Consider the following 22017-nt stretch of genomic DNA (forward strand, 5'->3'; position numbering starts at 1 on the left):
TTGCGAAAATGAGGAACGGTTTCGCTTTTGATTTATATCACGTTGCATTCGAAATAAAATCTGCACTGCGCGTTTTGATATCACTTCTGACGAATGCACTCGCATCACGCCGATAGGAAATCGGAAGCCAGTCCGATTGGATGATTGTTGAGAAAAATTCCAGCGCATAGTTTTTCGCGAGAACCCTTTTTTCCCCCCATTGTCCATCGCGTCCAAGAATGGATGCCTCTTAAACTCGCCAGCTGATTTATATTTATTAATCGCACGCTACGCTCTATACGAGCCAACGCGCGAGTCACGTCCTATAAATGCCGTAAAAAATAATTCTCCATTGCGAAAGAAAGAGAGAGAAAGAGAGAAGGAGCGTGAATATACGAGGGTAGTACGCGGGCAGAGGAGGTTCACTGGCATCGTCGTCCTCGTCCTTTTATACATACTGATAGAGCGCATTTTACTAGCTCACGAAGGAAAGGTCATCACACAGTATAATAAAAGATTATACGCCGCGTTGGTTCTGGAGCGTACACGGTACAACGATCTTCAGGACGTGGCATAAAGTGCCCGGAAGTTTATTAAAAAATCATTAAACAGTTCACACCGGCCCCGAGTCGAGTAATAAGAACAAATTATCCGCTGGGGAAGATGCAATTCGCCGTTCGAATTGAATGACAATTTCCAGAGAGCGGCTATCCTCGACCGAGCTGAAAGATCTTTTCGTTATTTCTCAATTTCAATCTCAATTGCATAAATCAGTATGTCATACAAAAAGTTACGCCTTTGATGTACAATATTTTTTAGACTTTTAAATACTTTTTTTTTAATTATTGCGACATTCTGTCACGTTCTCACTTTAACCTTACATGACGCAGCTCAGTGATTCATTTTTGAGTGACATTACTTGTATAAATATAAATATGCAGGGTATGTCTCAAGTATTCTTTTAACATATAGAGGTCAATGTATAAAAAAATTACGTTCTTGTTTTAATGCCGAGATATCTATAGATACGGAGTTCTTTAACATTGAAGATAAGAGAGATTTTATATATTAATTTTCAAGAATATAAATAGTGAGATACAAAAACTTAGTTTTTTATTAGTTTTAATCTCTATCTCATAAAATAATAATAATTATTGATTATTATGTTTAATCATAGATGGATGTATATATTATTTCACAACTAATTATCAGTCTATGTATATATATAATAACTGACCCGACGAATACTCCAAAAGAGAGATATCGGTCGGGTCTGGCGTAACTGGCTGAATTTCCTGCATCGCTCAATCCTCGAATTCGCGCATACTCAGAACTTTCCTGTATAACGGTATCCTCATTTACAATAAAGCCACACGTCCGCGAGTACCCTGAGAGACGCATAACAATTATACAATACTCTTTTTATTTAAGTGCAAAATATATAACTTTTCGGGGAAAAAATCGCGTAATATTTCATTGTGATCAAAAAACATATAATAAAATTATAAATTTATGAGGAATACGAAGTTATATTTGGCATTTGAATAACAAACAAGTAGCTGAATTTCATTTTTAAACGAAGCATACAATTGCTTTCTGCTGCAAAATGTTTACTACTCTACAGATTTATAAATTTATTAATGCAGCATTATATCATAATTTATATATAGAAATAAATTTTATGATAATGATTCGATTTTTTATCATTCGCTTCAGAGTCATTATCGTAATTAGTACATTGATTTTATTTTTCGACGCTTGTAAATATTAAGTAATTTGGTAAAACAGAATCTATTATAGATTAATTTTCGGCTCTAGATATTTTTACCTCTCAGATACGGGCAAATACCTTTTAACCTTCCGATGTTCGAAATATCTTAACACGAGTGCTCTCCAGTTCCTTTATTTCGTAAGTGAGGTCAGTCTAGTGATGAAACAATAATAAATGACACGTAATAATAAAAAGACACATTTACTATCAAACGTTCTTATCTTAACGGTAGTCTTAGAAATTGAGATTACCTGGGGCGCAACACGAGAACTCGATAATTCATTTCGAAATCATTATCTCTCTTTCTCTTTCTATGCCGCAATTGTTAATTAATCAAGCTTGCTAATTAATCAAGGTGGCGCCAGAATATTGCACGTTCTGCACGCTTTGTCATTAATGTCAGAAAGACCTACTGACGTAATGAATGTCGCGATTATAACGAGCGACGCACGATTTATAAAACGAATAACGTTAGTAAAGAGCGGATAATTTCAATTATAAATTCTATCGGATGAATGATCACGATTGTCGACACGATTGTCAAAGTTCAAATTATTTAGACACGTCCATATTATTATCATATACATCTGTTTGCCGATAGGAAGTCGATTGGGCAAAAAGTACGCATATTATCTACGCGCCTTTAATCAAGATGATAAGCGTGTCATTCATCGTCGAATGTTGCCTTGTCGAAATCAACGCGATTCCGCCGCTGGCAAATGACTTTATTCGCCTTTATCTTATTACAGACATTTATGTACATCTCACGACACGATCAATTGCGATAATCGCGCTCGTTGAATTATCGTGAATGTCAGTCGATTCTCTTGTTTTAGTGCGTTGTTCCTTGCTTTTTTTCGCATTGTCGATTACGCTTTCACAATCATTCGTGGGATATATAGTGCTAAAGGTATAATAAATTTATCTATATAATCTGTGTTTGTCTATACACATATACAATATATATATATATATATATATATATATGCACAGATTTCCATCCGACAAATTTGTAACATTGCATCTTAATTATCAGAGCGTAATTAAAAATGAAGAAATATAATCGAACTTTTATGTAACTGAAAGATTGCATAAATATTGATTAGGATGGCAGCAAAATGCTGTCCTTAGACAATACGCGCTCCAAGACGAGCAGCTTTAATGCTCACTTTAATTCAACGCACTCGGGTTTAGAGGCGAGCGTTCTCCGAACGGAGAACGGAGCGTGTCACCGATTTCACCCTATCGCGATCGGATCGAAGTCGACCTTACCCCTCAGTCGTCGTTCTTCCGAATCAGCGGTTGCTTCATACAGGTGATGGCACGCCGGCGATATCACAGAAGCCGGCCACGAGCTTTCAGTGTTTCGTCACGTGTCGAAGTGTCCGTCTTATGGCTGATTAAACCGGGGCGACATCGACTCGTGCTGACGCCTCCGCTTTGCCACGCGTGCACCGCGTGCAAAAGGGGTGGAAGGGTGCTATGGTGAGAGCGCGGGGTGTATCGGGTGATGCATGAATGGAGGCCGGCGTGGCGGTGGTGGAAATCGACGACGGAAAAGCGGCGTGCGTCGCAATCCCTCTTTGTCTCCCTTTTTCTATTCATCCCGTCTCTCTCTTTCTCCCCTTTCTTGATAACAACCCTTCCTTGTCGTGGCTGACCCACGCGCAGAAGCGATAATAGTGGCATCGTCATAGTCGCGGTCGCGGTGGGGGAAAATGACGACGTCATTGTTTCATTCTGGAGTGACGCCGCGGATAAATTGATGACGTATTAAACCGCTTGTTCCGAATGATCGAGTCTGCGCGAGTGGATTCTCGAAAGGCGATCTAGAACAAAAAAAATTAGACGAGAATCCAGACACTGCAACACTGAGAAACATTCCCATTGCGATGCTTTAGAAACTTTTAATTGTATTTTCTCGGTATTCATGACGAATTTATATGAAAATGGAACTATCTATTAAAATGATTCGATTTTAACATGAAGCATATATAGTTTCTGTTACGATAAGGAGTGTATTTGATTTTTATTAAAATTTTTATTTGGTGTTTTTGCCAGGCCTAATTGATTCCAAAACTTCGTAGGGATTGAAACATATTATAAAGGAAAAAAAAAAGATTTAATAAATTCGCTCATCCTGTAATTTAATTTAATTTAATTTTTTTTATCATGTAAGCTTTAAAAGTTTCTACAAGAATTAAAAGGACGAAATTAAAGTCTACAATTTTTACAAGTTAAAGTACAGAAACATATATAATCCCTTTTATCTGTTACGTTATATAAGATAAACATCATGCAACTCATAAGGGGAATTAATTACTATTAGAATTTTCCTAGATTTACATTAATTAACAATGGGAGGAGGGGGGGGGGCTCTTAGATCATCACGGACAAAATAAAATAGTGAATTACCATCGCATCTTTACACGAAAACTGTCAGCTATCGCGTCTGATTACATTACGAGGTCAGATGGATTGCGCATTCTTAGGTTGTGGATTAATAACGACAGCAGGTCTGCGCGCCACCGATGCATTCCGTTATATCGCTGCATGCACGAGTAATGAGTGTCGGCTATCGTAGTCTTTTCTCATCGATATTACAAAACCGGCTATAAGCGATATAAGTTCGCTCCGTCATATTGATCTTATTAATATTATTTATGACAATAGATGAAACGAAACAGATGATAATGCTTCATTAACACTTGGCACGCATTGCATAATCATCATCATCGACGAATTGAGTAATTTCTCATGGTTATTTTATGGTTACCAAAGAGGGTATTAATTTCACGTTTAATTATAGATTTTATATTCAGTTTATCAATTTTATTAGTAAACTGAATTGAAATCTGAGGGATTTTTATATCTGAGAGATTCTGATATTTCTTATATATCGCATAGTTAAATAAATAAATTAAATTCTAAGATAAAGTTTTAATTGAAAACAACTCCTAAAGATTCCTACGCTAAAGTATTTTATTCTATTTTAGAAAACTAGAAAAATTATTTATTTTTTCAAGAGATATACAGAGAATATATTATTTTTATTCAAATAGGAAATAAAGCAATTAATATATTTTATTATTGTCCTATTATATAATCACAGCGCATCAATAAAAAAATTCACATATCTGAAAGAGAATGTTATATTATTATTGAAAAAGAAACGAATTGAAAAAAAGAATAAAAATCGCTTCGATGAAAAAGGTTTTAACGTAATATCGTGATATCGTAATATATCAAAGAGATTTTACGTAATATCGTAATATCATACAATAATCATACCACACTCGTACACACTTCATTCAGATAATAAAGTATATAAAATCTATCGAACCATAGCATGTATAAAAGAAATGACATCGTAATCGTGTAACATAATTATGTCACGTTCATAAAAACCCTGACTATCATCAGGGCAAACATCAAAAGAAAACGCGGAAGCGGAAGAATCTCGAATTAAAAATCTTTTTTTTCTCTCTCTTTCCACTCTTTTTCCTCATTTGTTTTCCTTCTATCTTCATTTCGAGAGACGTCGGGTTCGCGTGCCGCCGTTGCCTCGAGGTTTGCGTGGGGTTGAAAAGGCGAGGGTGCCGGAGGGTGCGAAAGAGGAAAGGGGGAATGGTGGGATGGTGGAGGAAGGAATACAGTCAGGTGATCGGTAGGTGGTGTGTTGACGTCATTGTAACGGCATCATCAACCGCGTGGGCCAATAGGTGCGCTCACACTCGGGTCTGGTCCATCGATCCGCCGCCGCGCCGGTTGCTGCTGTGTGTGCGCGTCCCGGGTATGACGTCCGCGATGACGTCATCGTTAGCGCCGTTTGCCTCCCGTCGCCGCGGTGCCTTCGGTTCTTCTCTCTCTTCTCTCCGCTCCTCGGTCGCAGCCACCGTCGTCGCCGCCGCTACACACGGTACGGTTTTAATATAGCGGAGGAACGCGCGCGATCCGGACTCAGTTACGCGGCAGCCGGCCACCCGTGCGAGTGTATCGCTCTCCAGGGTAACTGAAGGTTTCACTCTCCTCACACAGGCTCTTTCACCTGTCTCTCGTTCGATTTTTTTTCCCTCTCCGGCTCGACGTTTCGCTCGGCTCCAATCGACGCTGAGCACTGTCAATTCATTTCACGCGTTATAAATCGTGCTAAATCGCACGCTCGAGGGTTGTTTGTACCCTCGCGACGACGGGACACCTGTGCGATCTCGTCGCGTTTCTCTCTCCGCGTGGTTGATCGTCGCGGTCGGTGATCCCCGGAGTGACGATCTGTCAATCGGCTATCAGTGCTGAATGGTAGTTGCAACTATCGGCGGCCTTCTTCGAACAGGACCGAACAGCAGCATTCGAGGATCAGGTCCAACAGAAAGAGCAACGATGTCGTCCGGCACGACGACGCGATAAGCGGCGAAGAGGTATCTGAATTCTGCATGCGAGTGCCCAGAGCTGAAGTATTCGGGCTCCTCGGTGGGGTGCTGACCTCCGACAACATCATCCGGAAGGACTTCTCTTGCCCTACGACGACGCACGCAGGTCGGTGATCACATCACGTGTGCTGGTCTCACATTCGTTCATTTCGTTGTTGCGCGGGAGGAGACTGTCGCTCTGCTCCTGTGTATTTTGTGTGTGTATGTGCGAGGATCGCGAAGCGGGAGCACGTTCTCCACTGATTGACGGCAGGAGGTCCTCTTCCTTTTACCTGATTTTATATATCTGCTCCAATTCCACCGTTTCTTTCTTCTTTTCCTTTAGTTTTTCAAATATGTTTTTCTTCTAATTATCGAGGATCAAATAGAGAAAGCACGCGTTCGATCGATTCGTGGCATTCGCTTAGAAATTTTCGACCGTGTCTCACAAGTCTGACCATTTATCGTTGTTTCTACTTCGCTCTCTTTCCTTCCCTCCTGCCGTCCACCCGCCAGACGGCGCGGCGCGCATGCTTCATTAAAGGGATGTACCGATACTGATTGCCAGCTTTTTGCATTTTCTCAAACGCGCGACACGATTTATAACAACCGGTCGGTGTAAAATATTTCGATCTCATTTTTGCACGATCTCATCGATCGAATAGACTTTTAGAATCATCCATATATATCGACGTCAAATGTCAGATCCTTCGTCTAGGATCTAAACAAATCTAGATCTTCGATGTCCACGCCGATCGCAGCATTTTGCGGTCCAGTGTATTGGAACTCACTTGAATCTCTTCGCTCGAGGATCTATTCGCAACGTAGATAGAGAGACTCGCGGGACATCTCGGAATCGAATTTTACGAAGCGCGCGTACCGCATTTCCGATCGCGATCCACGCCGCGTGCGGGATGCCACGCGAACCGCGATCGGCGGTCACCCGATGAGCAGCTATCGCGATTGAACGAAGTGCGATGCTCACCACGGTCGAGGACAGCACCGGCAACGCGGAAGCGACCGCCGCCGCCGTCGGCGTCGCGGCGCACCACCACCATCATCATCATCATCATCATCATCATCATCCGCAGCATCCGCAGCATCGCGGCGCCACCGCCGTTGCCCGGCACCTGGGGGTCGAGCAACAGGAGCGATCGGCGGCGGCGCCGATCCATCTGACCACCGCCACGCCGTATCACCAGGTCACCATCGCCGCGGACAGCAACAACAATCACGACCATCATCGGAATCTCGAGCACCACGCGGCGCAACGCCACGATCATTGGAACAAGTGTAAGTCAGATAAATCGGACGCAAGATCGCGGACGGATTAGACCCATAAACTGCTAATGGTGGTTATGGTGATGGTGATGGTGGTGATGGTGGTGATGACGGTGGTGGTTGGCTGCGCTGAGGGTGCTAAATCGCGATCGTCGACGAGATTGCAATTTTTATATTAATCATTTTTCCTGCACTTCAAGCATTTTTATTCATGCACATGTAGATAGCTTTAGCGCATTTTCTCCTACGATATTTCGTACCTCTATATTACGGATTCTGTTCGAATACCGATTCTATATTTTGTTGTCTGACCTGATAATTTAATTGATAATAATCAATAATTTAAAAATATTGAGAAATTTATTGATAGGAAATTTTAAATGAAACACATAATAGCGCACATCAAGAAACTACAAGGCGTTATTAAAGTTGCGAATCCGATAAAAGCGGAAAGAGCACATTATGCATATTTCATGAAATTTGAAAGTCGTCTTTATATGTGTTGTATAAAACGTTAAATCTTATTTTTATTTTATTTTATTCTCGTGAAAAAATACGATTTATTTTTAAAATTATAGGAAATCAAAAGTAATTGGGGGGGGGGGGAGTTAAAGAGTTTAATCATTTCTTCATATACGTGCAAACAAATATTAAATTGTTATATATTTATTGGTAAATTTAAATGTGGAAAATAATGACACGCGTCACTAATATTTAATATAATAAATTTATTACTATAAAATGAATTAAATTAGAAGAATCATCGATTAATTTTTTCGATTTACAGTATTATATGCAATTAAGTATACAATTAAAGTATTTTACATATACATACATATTCGCATGTGTTACATACAAATATAATATTAAATTGTTAAAACATTTACGGAGCATTGCTCGGTATTTAGGTCACACAGTCTTATACTCTATTTAATTTTCGATTGCAGAAACTTATCGGAATGAATATAATTCCGATGAATATAATTCTGCGATCTATTGCGCGCGTTTTAATTCGATCCCAATGATGAAAGAATTCGTACATCATTTATGTTAGACAGTTTTTATTAATATGAATCGCTTTGAGTTTGTTCTAATAATTTTATTTCTCGCGGGACAATGACACATAGTATAAGCTCGTTTACGTATTTCGCTCGAGATTTAAATATCAATTTATACCACGAATATTATTCAACATTTATTTGAAAACGACGACGAATATCTTGCGCAATATTTTATTGTCGATAATTATGATTCGTTTTCTCTGTGCCATTTGCGGTTAATCGAGGAACGACAGATAAATAATTGAACGCTATTATAGGGCGATTTGGGTTATCGCCACTTCGCAGTCGTCCAATATTTCCAAACGCTCGTCACCGTTTGTGCCCGATATCTACTTACGTCACAGCCGTGACGTAGACGACGGACGAGAATATCGTTATTATTATTTCGCCTAGACAATCGGTGATCCACTTTGCCGCGATTATTTTCCGTCTACCAATTAAATCACAATTCACCTGGACGCATCGATCGCGGTGGCCACATGAAAATTATGACGTCAAGCTACGTCTCTATTCTATTTTTTCTTTTCTTTCTCTCTCTCTTCCTCGCTCTTTCTCTTGTCGTGACTTATTAAGTTTTTCAATGTCCGAAAATGTCAGTCTAGATTTTTAAATTAATGTCTTCCAGAAGTTTTTAAAATAAATTGTTTTTATGTTAATAATGTTTTAATACTTATTTACAATGAAATTGAGTAATGTCAAAACATTAAAAAACATTAAAAAACATTTTGACGTTACGCAATATCAATATGAATAAGAATCAAAATCATTAACATAAAAGTAATTCACTTTTTTCAATATGTGAAAATTATTTTAAGAAACATTAATTTTTAAATGTAAGAGTTCAGATCAAATAATCAATTTTAATCATTTTATGCTCTAAGATAATTCTAAGATCTATAATAATTAATTTTAATCACATCTTAACATATCTAAGATTTTTTTTAAAAAACTTAAGCATATCTTCGATAAAAAAATTATCGATCAAATTTTTAATTTAAACATTTTATCCATCAAACTCATCGCGCCATCATTTCTATGTTTCACACATCTAAACCAAGCATGTTTACTTAAAAGTTACCTAGAGGACTCCCCACGTTATTTTCTCACTTCTATTATAGCTACATAATTATTATCTCTAATCGATAAATATATAAATAAATTGATATCGCGCGAGTTATATAACCAATACTTTTATATAAAAAAAAGAGCTTTATTATAAATTTATGTAGCATTTGAAATAAAATTTATTTTATGTATTCGCGAGAGATGAGCGTACACTCGTGGTGTGGGAGGGTCTTATTCCAGTGATTGATAGGTACTACGGGATCCATGCTCTCTGTTCCCATAGAACTTTTTACAGGTGTAATCGGCACGTTGTGATAAATATAGCGATCTGGCAGTCGGCCGAGTGCAAGTCGTTTCTTTTCCGCGTACATACTTGGCCTGCACGAGACCACAGGAAAGAAGAGTGTGTATATACGAATACTCTACAAATATAACCACTTGCACCGAGAGCGAACGCAGGCGAGGCGGCCGGTCACCGGTTTCGCTCTGCTCGAATTGCGACAGAGTCGCCGATTGTAACATACTACTCGCATGAGAGAGTAACGGCCGTGACAATGATAAATCAGCGCTTATTACTTCGTATATTAAATATACCGTCGTGCCGTTATAATCCGGGTGTTGCCGAAGCGATCGATACATCGCACGTGCGAGAGAAATCGCCCAAGAAAAATAGCTCGTGCATCGGAGACAAAGGCAAATCGGAATTGGATCGCTCACGAAAATCTATTGATATTTCGGATTTAGAATTTAAATCGGGAAGATTCGGGATTTGTTAAAAAAAAAAATTTGTTCGTTCGACTATAAAATAAAAAAAAAATTTGGAGACTTTTATCGGAAATCAAGTTATCCAAAATTTGTTATAATACGACAGAGATATCATAATTGCGACATTAATACATGGCACATATCTCTTCTTTCCTATGGTACTTATGTTGGTTTGTACAAGATATTTGATATTGGTGACTCGCATGTAAAATGCCGGATTGTAAAATTAATATTATATTATCGTGTAAAAACCGAATTTTCCACATATTCTCCTAACACATTTACTTGGAATTTTCCCATTATTATTTGGTACAAATAAATTTGAAAGACTTGCAGATATCCTTTAACAAGTAGTTAAATGTATCAAAAGTCAGACGTCGGCAAACATTTTTATCGCGACGTCTTTTGTTAGTTTGATTTGTCATAATTATTAGCACGTTCAATGCCGCACTGATCTTAATTAACTTTTCAAGAGTCAAGCAAAGGGTGTATCTCTTCTTATATTAAATAGACAAAGTCTAATATTTTTACGAAAATATTCCTTACTCTTTATTTAATGTATTTTTAAGTCTCTTAAATATATTTGCTTGTACTATATATTTTAATATTGCAACGCATATAGTATTATCTATAACATCTTCCTTCATTATTTATGGCAAAAATGAAAATGGATTTTTTAAGAAACATATGATTTCAATACTTTCTTTTCCACAAATAAATTTAACGATTATTTTAATTATGTAATTATCATATTATTTAGAAAAAATAATGCATTGATTATATCATATGCTCATGATAAATGCATTTTAGAAGCAGCGTTAAAATTAAATTATTTAACGCAGTCTATTTACAGCTACGCAGATTTTTGTAAAAAAATATAACGGTATGAAATTTTGACTTTAACATTTCAACTGCATTAAAGATAGACTCAACGAAAATACCATTTTTATCATTGAAATTTATTCGCGAGAGAATGAGATACACATGTAATGAAATTGTGGAATCGTTTGCAAGAAAAAATTACACATTGAATACTTTGCAGCAATATCATTATAATATTCGTTTTTTTATCTCTCCCGGGAAGAATTATGATTTTGTCACATAGGTGATTTTATAAAAACAACCACGATATACGTTTCACGGTAAATGATCTCGCTTCAAAGTAAACGGTGTATACATACGTGTGTGCACGTATGCGTGTATGTGTACAGTAAAAAAGGTTTTTATTTTGTTTATCACTTAAAACGGATTGTTTCCGTGGAAAAATATTATATATACGATTCTTCTTTCATTTCGCCCATGCGATTATCGTATATAGAAAGCGAGTCCATCTCGCCTCTCTCATCATTTTCGAATCAGGATTATCATATAAAAAAATTTCTCGCGCATGCACGTGAGTCGAACTTTCTCGGAGTACACGGTCAGATTTAAACTCGGGAAGAGAGATTTATCCGATGGAGAGATCGAAGGTTCCGATCGCGATCAAGCGTCGCGCGCGTGTCCGGGAGTGAGTTTGCTCTCGTTTACAGGGTGGTGGACGGATGACAGAGGCGGAGGGATGCGAGCGGGGGTAGTTTGTACGCGAACAAATCCCGCGTCCCTTGACTCGCCAAGGCCAGAGGCTCCATAAACAGAGCCGTGGTGTGTGCCGTACATATGTACATCATACATTACACGTGTTTGTGCATTATGCACGCGTGTGCCGTAACCAAGAAAGCGACGTCTCGCGCGCGCGCGTGCTTCCTCTTCTCGGCCCGTAACGCGCGCATCCGTTATAACGTAGAGAGCTTGTTCACGCAGTCACTGAGCAGCACACAAGGGGTAGTTTAAAGTGATATATCGGAAAATATTCTCTCCCGTGTGTGTAAAAATTCTTACATTATATATTCTCTCTATCGTATGCCGCCAATCGGCGCGCGCATCGTCCTATTTCTTTTCCACGCTCATCGTGCGCCTCTATTTTCGCGCCGAGCAACATTCCACCGCGTGCGAATCGCGCGTCGAACGATTTTCCGTGCGGATTCATTCGACATTAATTAATATGTGCATATACGTCGTGTCGCGAAAGTTCCCCATAAGCTGTAAAAATTGTTTAAAGATACTTCACTTACTATTACTACTACTACTACTACTATTACTACTTGATCTATTACGATACTATTTTTTTTCAGTCTGTCCTTTTTTGCTATTATTAATCGATCTTTCTACTTTTATAATTTTCGATACTTTCAAAGCATTTGACGAGTACCAAGTGAAATGAAAAAAATCATTGATATGTGAACCAAAATTATTTGTCAATTTTTACTTGCAATTTTTATGTCTTTTAAAGCGAATTATTTTATCTACAATTCATATGAAATTGGTTACAAAGATATTTTATCGTGCTGGTGGGTTATTGACTATTTTTAACATTTAAGGGAGTTCGATCATACATAACGCAATTAATCGGCAGCTCTGCCGACAAAAACCTGTATTGGCGTATAAAAGTGGTGCTCGCATGAAGAACCAATCTTTATTACTTATAAACGCGAAATATCTAGAATAATTGATTTATTCGTTCTATTTTTTTCGACATTTATCTCTTATCATTTAAACATATCATTATTTTAAAAGTATTATTTAAACTATATCGATAAAAAATCTCACTTATCGATTTAATTTTTCAATGATAAATATAAATTACGCTATATTATTTTACGCGAAAGTACCGTAACTTTCCGCAAAAAAAATACCGCTTGCGTATACGCATGATCTGGCGCAGTCAAAGTGAAGGGTTAAAAAAGGTCCTTGATGGACCAATAGAGAGTCTGAACAGCGCTTCCTAGAGGCCAATTGCATTGTTTTGCTGGGCAAACTAAATATATACGCGCGAGGCGGGCGATCCGCGGCTGCTTGGCTGGGCTACAAAAGAGACCGAAGCGGCTGACGCATCACGTGCCGCTCTTTTCACGTTTCCGATATGCTATAGAGTGGAACCACGCGCGCGATATAAACCGACCGTCTCGCGTCCCGATCATTGCATCACATAAGAGAATCGTTGGTCCATTCGAACGTTGCCGCTGAATCATACGTCGACGCATCGCGAAGCTGGCTCTGATAAGGCGTTCCGCGATTCGTTCGTTTTGTTCGCCGATCGATTAGTCTATCGTCGATGATAGCCGACGGATTGTAAATCATGCTCACGCCGAAATTCACACCGTACTTTTGCGAGATAAAACGTATCTTTGTGTAACTGAGAGGGGGATGACGGAGAGATAATACGGATAACACACATACACACGCGCATTTATACATACATGGCAAACTGCCAATTTTTAGTAGAAATCAGCACAGAAATGTTGTCGTTTCAAAGCCTTTCATTTCATAGAATTTTAATATAATGTACGCGAGTATGTTGAGTAAAATAAAATTGTTATCTAAATAGTAAAATATTTCAGCATTTTTTAATTCGTGGTAAAAGAACTATTAATTGTTTTATTTTATGTGTAGGAGGATGAAAAGTTTATAAATGGTTGTATTTTTATATTTATGCATACGTATTTTATATATGATATTTTATATATGAGATATATTAATTATTAAATAGAAAGATGTATAAATTATTCTTTATTTTAAATTTGATTAGAGGTATCTGTAAAATACATATTTTTAGTTCCACATTATTAAACTTATATAACACAATGATACTTATAATACAATGTTAATGGATAATTGATTTTAATATCTAATATCAATAACATATCAAATTGTGATTTAATTTAATTTATTAATATACATAATCATATCATACAAACACACATATGGATGCACACATTCTCTCCTTCTCTTCCCAGATAAATATTCTCTCTCGTTAGTTTATAAAGTATACAATTATAAATTCTTTCTATTTTGATCAACAAATATTAAATTACATAATGAAATATCAATTATCTAACGTTTCGTTGAACAAAATATTTATTAAACAAGAAAAGCGAGGGATAGAAATTATAATTAAAATACATGTATGTGAAAAAGAATTATTTAAAGCATGTGGGGGGGGGGGTGACAGGAGACGTGATATTCAATTATGGCGTTCACGATCGATTCATCCCCTATATCTTTTCTTTCGAAAGAAAACACGCGACCGAAAAAACGAACTTTGGGGTGAACTGAAACGAAGCGTGCAAAAATCACAGACACAATAATCGAGCTGACGTGATTTATATTGCATAAATGCTACACCGCGAAACTTCGTCAAATATTTAACGCATTGTTATCGCGATATGATGAGACTTCCGTCGAATATGATGCGCACGTGTTGCACAAAGGGGTGCGATTTCGGTATCGTGACTTTCGTGAAGAAACCGGCAGGAAGTACAGAGCAATCGATTACAGGCCCTATCATCGTGTCATGTTAATGCCGCACGATATAATCGACATTACAGCCTGCACATATAAAATAAAAAAAAAATATAAAAATTCTAATATATTATAGTACAATGATTCTAATATAATCTACATATGTTTATAGACAGCTTAATTCACATAGTTTTATTTATTATCGATTTTTTGGGTTATTCTTATTTAGACTTTATGTTAATTTTAGTCGCTCTTTGATTTTTCTGCAAACATATGGACAAGGCAAGTGACAGGGATAAGATTTCGCGACGTAAAACTGATCCGTTTGTGCGGAAAACTGTGCCGTTTTGCTCGAAACTCAAGTAGAACGCGATTCCGTAGCAAAGTCTATTTCAGGTGAAGCAGGCACGTGCGTCATACAGCTCGCGGTGTTACACATTTTTGCCGCGTGCTATATGCCCAAATTACCATAAGCTTCTTAGGTATGCGGCTGTTGGAGACGATGACGTACATATATTATCGCGATTTAACATATGTTCTCTTTTTAAACGAATCCCTGAAATCATATTCAATTGTTATCATGTTTCGTGATGTCACATATATACAATGCATAATTAATGATTATTATAATACTTTCGTTATCATATTTTGTATATATACGATCTCGAATTGTATAATATATTATTTGTGATATAAACAATTATGGCACGATATGCTAAATTTGAAATTTGTATATTATTTTTCAATTAGATATACAATTTACACACACAGGAGTGTTTCTTATCGATTTTAAAAATTGAATCATATAAGAATAAATAATTCCTCGATTATATAGGCATCTCTTTTTAAAATATACGAGGATGATAACGATTAATCAAGCGTACTAAAATAATGCAAGTATTTTATTTACACTCGATATAACATAGTGTACGTGGAATTCTTTAATATCACTGTTTTCATTTATAAACTCTTATGTCAACTTGGAGTATATCTTTAATTGAATTTTTTTTCATAGATTTTTTTAATTTCTGAACGTCAGATATTTTGTCTCTGAAAAATTAAGATTTTGTTGGAGATATGTTTACTGAATATTATAATTTTGAAGAAAGAACAAAATATTTAATTGCTAACAAAAAATTTAATTTATAACTAATTGCATCCTTAGTTGGCTTATAATAAAGTTCTCCATTTTTATTTTCAATTTTTTTCCCCTTAAGAAATTATATCGAAGAAATTGTCTCGTTTTTTTTTGTAAATTAAAAATCTATTTCAAATTGAAGTCAAACAAATGGAGGTGGACAAACAAATCGAGGTAGACAATGGTTTAAAAAAAAAAAAAAAGAAAATTGAAAATCTAAACATGATAGGCAATTCCCAAGACTATTTTCGAAACTCGCGCAGAAAAAAAAGGAATAATGAAATTCTGTCAATGTGTTAACTTTTATATATAATCTCCCCGTGTTACGTAGTCCGTATCATCGGTTTTGTGTATGTCAAAATCCACACAATAACAGTCAACAAGCAATATCGACGAACGCGGCGAACAAGTTTCGTAATTGATCTGCAACGTTCGAATCTCCATCGATCGTTCCGGTAAAAGAGAGAGCCTCGTGTCGTCCGTTCCATGAAAATATCCGCCACGCGCAAACTCGGGCGTCGTGTCGATGGCGTCGGCGGTGGTGGCATTAACGCTGACGTCACAATGCCGCCCCCGTCCGTCATCGACCGTGTGGCGAGATGACGACGTCACGCGCACCGCCAAGGACGACGCTATTTCGGGCGTCATGCACCGCCGTCGTTGACGCCGTCGACGTCGTTACCGTTGCGCTGGAGGTAGTGGCGGTGGCGGGCGTCGCGGCCTCAGTGACGGTCGAACCTTCCTCCTCCACGTGGCTTCTGTCAGTTTGCTCTCGGCGTCACCTGCTTTCGCATACGGTTCCGTGTTTTCGGTGTATTCTGCCTCTCCCGTCGAGACTGGTATATCGATACTTTGGGCTCTTTCGCAAGATGCTCCGATCGATCGTGGTGAGGTGAAGTCGACGCAACGTCCCGATTATTCAAAGACTTCTTCCGGTAACGTTGCTGCTTGCGATTATTTATTTTTTAGCAATTAAGTAAAACTAATTCGCTGTGATTAGAGTCGGTCTTTTTTTCTCTCTCTCGATGTGATAAATAGGATATTATCAAAGGATTGCGAGGGTGTTTCGTGTGGTAGTCGTTGTGTCTATAATATTATGTCTATAATGACTAATGAAGAAATAATTACTCAACTATTACTATTAATAAGTTGCTTAATATTAATATTAGGGTGAACTATTTCTATTAATAAGTTATTTAATATTAATATTAGTGCTATTAATATTAATATTGCAATTGATTAATTAGTGATATATATGGAAGGGAAGATCTTTACGTATTTTTATAATATTGATTCTACAGTAACATACAACCATTATTTTTATTTTTATAACCAGCTTCTCTATTAATTTAGACAAATATGAAATTTATTTCATCGAAGTATATATAAAGCTCTCTCTCTAGAACTGCATTTTTTTCACAGATTCTTTAATTTTAGAAATCAATCTTTCTCTTAAACGAATTATTATCTCGTTTTTACAACTTTTAAATTAAACGAAATTAAATTAGTCTTATAATATAGGAATAATAAATAAAACAAGTATAATAAAGGGAAAAAATGAGAGAAAGAGAATGCAATTTTTTAATTAATGTTTATTATGAGACGTATGTAACACCATACTTTAATAATATTTTAATGAGAAAATTGTTGATCAATGTTGGGCGAGTATTTTCTTGAATAGATTCCACAGACAGGTAATTGTCGCGATTTAATACACTTTGTTGTTTTCGACTTTCCCGACAGTATACGATACATCGTATCGATCGCGCAGAAGTCGATTCGATGGGCGGTGGAACGTAAAGTTGATGAGGTAGAGGGATGTAGAAATTTCTGTAGAATATTCTTCGCGCATGCAAAAGAGACGCGTTTTTTTGCAGCTGCAGCATTCAGTGATATTTACGCGATCGATTAACGGGCGCTAAAATGGATTAGGCAAGCGTTATGTAATTAATGAAATATATGCACACATCTGTATACAGATGTATACGTAGACTTTTTATGAAAATTTTATATCGCAAAATGTAACGTGCTTTTATTAAACAATTATGATTTCTTTTATTGGAAATAATACGCACGTATAATAAGCGTAAAATACTTAAAATAATTATATGATAATAAAATTATTTTAGAAAATCAAAAGCGAAATAATTGAAAAATTTATAGAGACGATAAAAGTAAGTCTATAAAATTTAACGTAAGATTGCCTTTAAATATAAAATAACTAAAATGAGTTTTCCCTTTACGTAAATTTTAGATTTACATCATATTTGCATAAATTATTCAATTCTTCATTTGTCATATCTTCTAATTATTATAGCATTATTTACTAATATAATATTTCAATTATTAGATTTCATAATTGTTCTCTTTAAATATCATATATTTGATATTTAAAGTGGATGTTGCACAAATAACGGGCTTATTCTACAATTAATTATCTAATACTATAATTAATTAAATAATATAATAATAGCTAATTTATTGAAAATGTAATAATTTAAATGGCTGCGTCACATGTCGCATTGACTCATCCGGACACGTGAAAGTTTTTGCATTCCGGTGCGGTGTTGGTGATTTCACGACGACTTCCTCGTGCAACTGCTTCCGGGAAACGGCATTACGCCGTCGTCGCGACGCAAGGTGTTGAAGGAAGCAACGTCGTCGAGATTGCGTCGAGGCACGAGTCTGATCGCGTAATAGTCGGCGTCTAAATTTAAACATAGAGCAAACATAGAGAGCGAGCGCGCGTGACGCCGCAGCCGACGACAGGGTAGCGGCGTGTGCCAAGACGCCGATGACGATGCCATGTCTTCGACATCGCCAGTCTCGAGCATCGCGATCGCGAATACCGGGACGGCGATTGACTTGGTGAATGACCGCACCAAGGGGGATAAATTATTATTTTTTTTTTTTTATAAAAACTAGAATTTTATTCTAAATGCCAATTTACTTGTTGCGACTCGATACTTTGCATTCGATAAACTTTTCTACAATATTTACGCGAAATAAAAATAAAAATGTCTAATTATACTTTATCGGGAATATTATAATTTTCTGATATCATTTAACATGCTAAAAAAAAGGATAAAAGTAATAATAAAGATAGCAGTCGAGAGCTCGTTACGTTTGGAAAACTAATTTAGTTGAAGAGATAAATTTGGCCCCTCTGGATGTTTCAGAGGGAGAGAGAGAGAGAGAGAGAGAGAGATTTAATCTCGTGAAAAGTGAAATTGTAAAAATTTCTCAACGTACTGACTAATACGCACGCGTCTTGCATATTTCTGACGGAAATATTTTAGCCTCTCACGCTCGAGAACGTGCACCAGCACTGTCATAACGTGTCGCATATAGTAGTGGGTGGTACGCTGCGTCAGACTTCTCATAGCGACAAACGTGGGTTAACAGTGTACGCAATGAAATTATACAATACAGTCGCGCGCGGGAAATGGAAACGCTGGCGAGAAATTTACAGAAACGAGTGTCGGAAAAACTGGGCCAACCATTGCCAAGTCGAGGAAAATAAAAAGAGAAGAAAACTTATTGTGTGGGTGTCAGGGATGGGAAAACGGCTTGTATGAATTTGATACAGCCTTTTGAACACATCTTTGCAAAAATTTGCATTACAGAGATTTTATATAATGTAACGTTAGAGAGTAAATTAGGGGGTGCAATTGTATGCATAGATAAAATCATTTTAATTTAGTTCGATAGAACCATATTAATTGCATCGAATTGCAATGATTGCATTTCTTCTTCAATATCCCTAATTATAAGTAAAATATCTTTCTGATTTAGATATCAATTTATATAATTATCGAGACGCATAAATTATAAAACATTTATCATGCCGAATATTGCGAACGAATAATTGTCAAGTAAAACAAGTTGGTCAAGTTAAACAATCAATCAGCTAATCGCATCGAATTCGCGCACACATGATAGACATGCGGCATGAGAACCGCTATACCAAAATATTGATCTTCCAACGTTTGCTATCCGCCGCTAATACTAACTGCAGAGAGAGATACAAAGAGAGAAAGAGAGAGTTAGAATAAGAGAGAGAGAGAGAGAGAAGAAGACGACAAGTAATTGTTTCGCCAACGTCGAGTTAAATGTCTCGATACACAGATGTCAACAAATTCGCCTACGTGCTCGAACGTACCTTTCTGTGCGTGCAGCCGGTATTAATCTTAATATAAAAAAAGCATATTTTATTGCGTCATTCATACCTAGGCACGTTTGCATTCACACACATACATGCACACATTTTACCATGCCGCGATGTGAATACATGCATTCTGTTTTTTTTTAAATTTGTGTTTCATATTAATATGTATATGTTATGCATATATGTATATGCATGCATGTATGTGCTTCTAACGCGTTGAAGTATAACGACATATACTAATAATCCTTAACAATAGGGGCTCTCTCTCGAAGAAGAATGACGCGAGAATTTTCTCACGTTGACTCTCGAAGAGTATTTAATGTCCGCATCTCTGCATGTGCGTTTGAATAAACGCGCAACATGCAATTTCTCTACAAATTCAACAGCTGCGCAACCTCGACGCTCTGTCGCGCTATAAACGTAATACCTTTCGCAATACGGAGCGTAATTTCACGTGATGTCACTGTGCAGTAATGCGCGATGAAGCCGCGAGGGATGTCCATAACACTGCGCGATCCTGCATCTGTCGATGTCCGGATGCGCATCGCGCACGTGCTTCCTCCACGAGCTTTTTTGCGCGCCGGCCGGTGACGACATAGAAATACTGCATCGGTGAATAAATTGAAAATAAAAGATGAAAATAGCGTGGAAAAAAAGCCGCGTCGGGATTCAATTCGTCTGTTCACTCGAACGAAATTCGAAGGGAAAAAAATATTTAAGTTTTCAGCGCGTGATTAATTTTACATCGATAATAATTGACGATAGGTATACACAATTAACGTAAAATACAATGAGTTGAGTAATGTCGGAAAATAAGAAAAATTTTACCTTATTTCTTTTTTATTTATGCACCAGTGAAACAGGATCTGTCTCTTGCTGAACTCGTAATGATCTTCGGCGATTTTTATCATCGCGGTTCCGGAACCGCTAAAGTTCCAAAGTATGCACCCTAGTTTGCGTGCCACCGCGGAGGAAATGAAGAGCCTGTTTTAAACTTGACGCTAGAATCGAAAGCTATTTTCAAGCTTGCGTGGAAACGAGAGGGAATACCGGGATATATACGCGAGAATAGTCGACGCGGTGGCACTGACGAAGCGTGCCGTATTGATTCAACGCGGTATAATCCGGTTGGCTTTAACGAACGCGCAAATCAAATATTTTCGTACGGCGCACAGGAGGCTGCGATTTAGACGATCATCTGGTCGCGATGCCTTCTCTCTCTCTCTCTCGCGCCATCGATCGAGCGACAATTCGCCGATAATTCCGCGATGACGTATCATCATCATCCGCACGACCTACTTCGCGCGAGCTTTCACTTTTACCTCCAAATATTTATATGTCTTCGCTCCCCCGCAATCCTCCAATTTTTTAATCCATATCCCCTTTTGTAACCGAGAGAAAGTGTAGTCGATTTATACAAGAGATATTTTATCTTTTTTTTTTTTTCATTTTAATTGGGAATTTAAATTTTTGTAATATATCTCGTTAATCGTATCGGTATCAATATAATTCTATTATGTACCTTATATATTCCTCTTATTCTAAATATATGTTAGATAAATCTGAAATAAAAAGTATGTTAATTAAAAATAATGATTTTACTGTTATTGGCAAGATAAATATATTCTGATTGCGGTCATCCAGATTAAAATTATAGTAGACATAGTTGAGAGAAGAGATATTTTTATTATATATAGATTTTTAGAGCGATGATGTATTCGTAACTGCCGTCCTTCGGATCGGCAAACTCGTCTTGCCGATAAAAACGCCGATGAATTATGACGATATTAATAATGATCGCTTATTAATGATCCCGCGATTACGCGATGCGCAGAGAAAGAATGCAGTTGGACTGATTATGACTAAAATTGAGAATTGCGCGACCGCGAAGATATCGATCTTCCGTTAGTCGACGTATCGATCATCATTCTTTACGACGACAGGATACTTTGGCAAAGTGGTACATCTTTTAAGAATCTCGTCGCGATAAAGGACAATTCTTACGAGCGCGATTTGCAATTATTGCTTATTTAGCGATTTAATCT

The 22017-nt window shown here is 37.2% G+C and overlaps 1 protein-coding gene across 6 annotated transcripts in view; it reads left to right on the top strand.

Moving 5' to 3' along the window:
- Hr38 (Hormone receptor-like in 38) overlaps positions 1 to 22017 on the top strand; it is a 71763-nt gene that overhangs the window by 1841 nt on the left and 47905 nt on the right. For 2 of the 6 annotated variants that reach the window (XM_083043469.1, XM_083043470.1), the window contains exon 1: positions 6319 to 7449. The exons of 1 other annotated variant lie outside the window; for it this stretch is intronic. In XM_083043469.1, coding sequence (XP_082899595.1) covers positions 7134 to 7449 — 316 coding nt within the window. In that variant the 5' untranslated portion in view covers positions 6319 to 7133. Of the gene's footprint in view, positions 1 to 5661; positions 6284 to 6317; positions 7450 to 22017 lie in introns of those variants that run through there. 3 more of the 6 variants (XM_083043471.1, XM_083043473.1, XM_083043467.1) reach the window with 3 other exon arrangements.

The sequence above is a fragment of the Prenolepis imparis genome, unplaced genomic scaffold (assembly GCF_030444845.1).
Source record: "Prenolepis imparis isolate NDT839.2.m4 unplaced genomic scaffold, iyPreImpa1.0 SCAF_8, whole genome shotgun sequence".
In the NCBI taxonomy this organism is placed as follows: domain Eukaryota; kingdom Metazoa; phylum Arthropoda; class Insecta; order Hymenoptera; family Formicidae; genus Prenolepis; species Prenolepis imparis.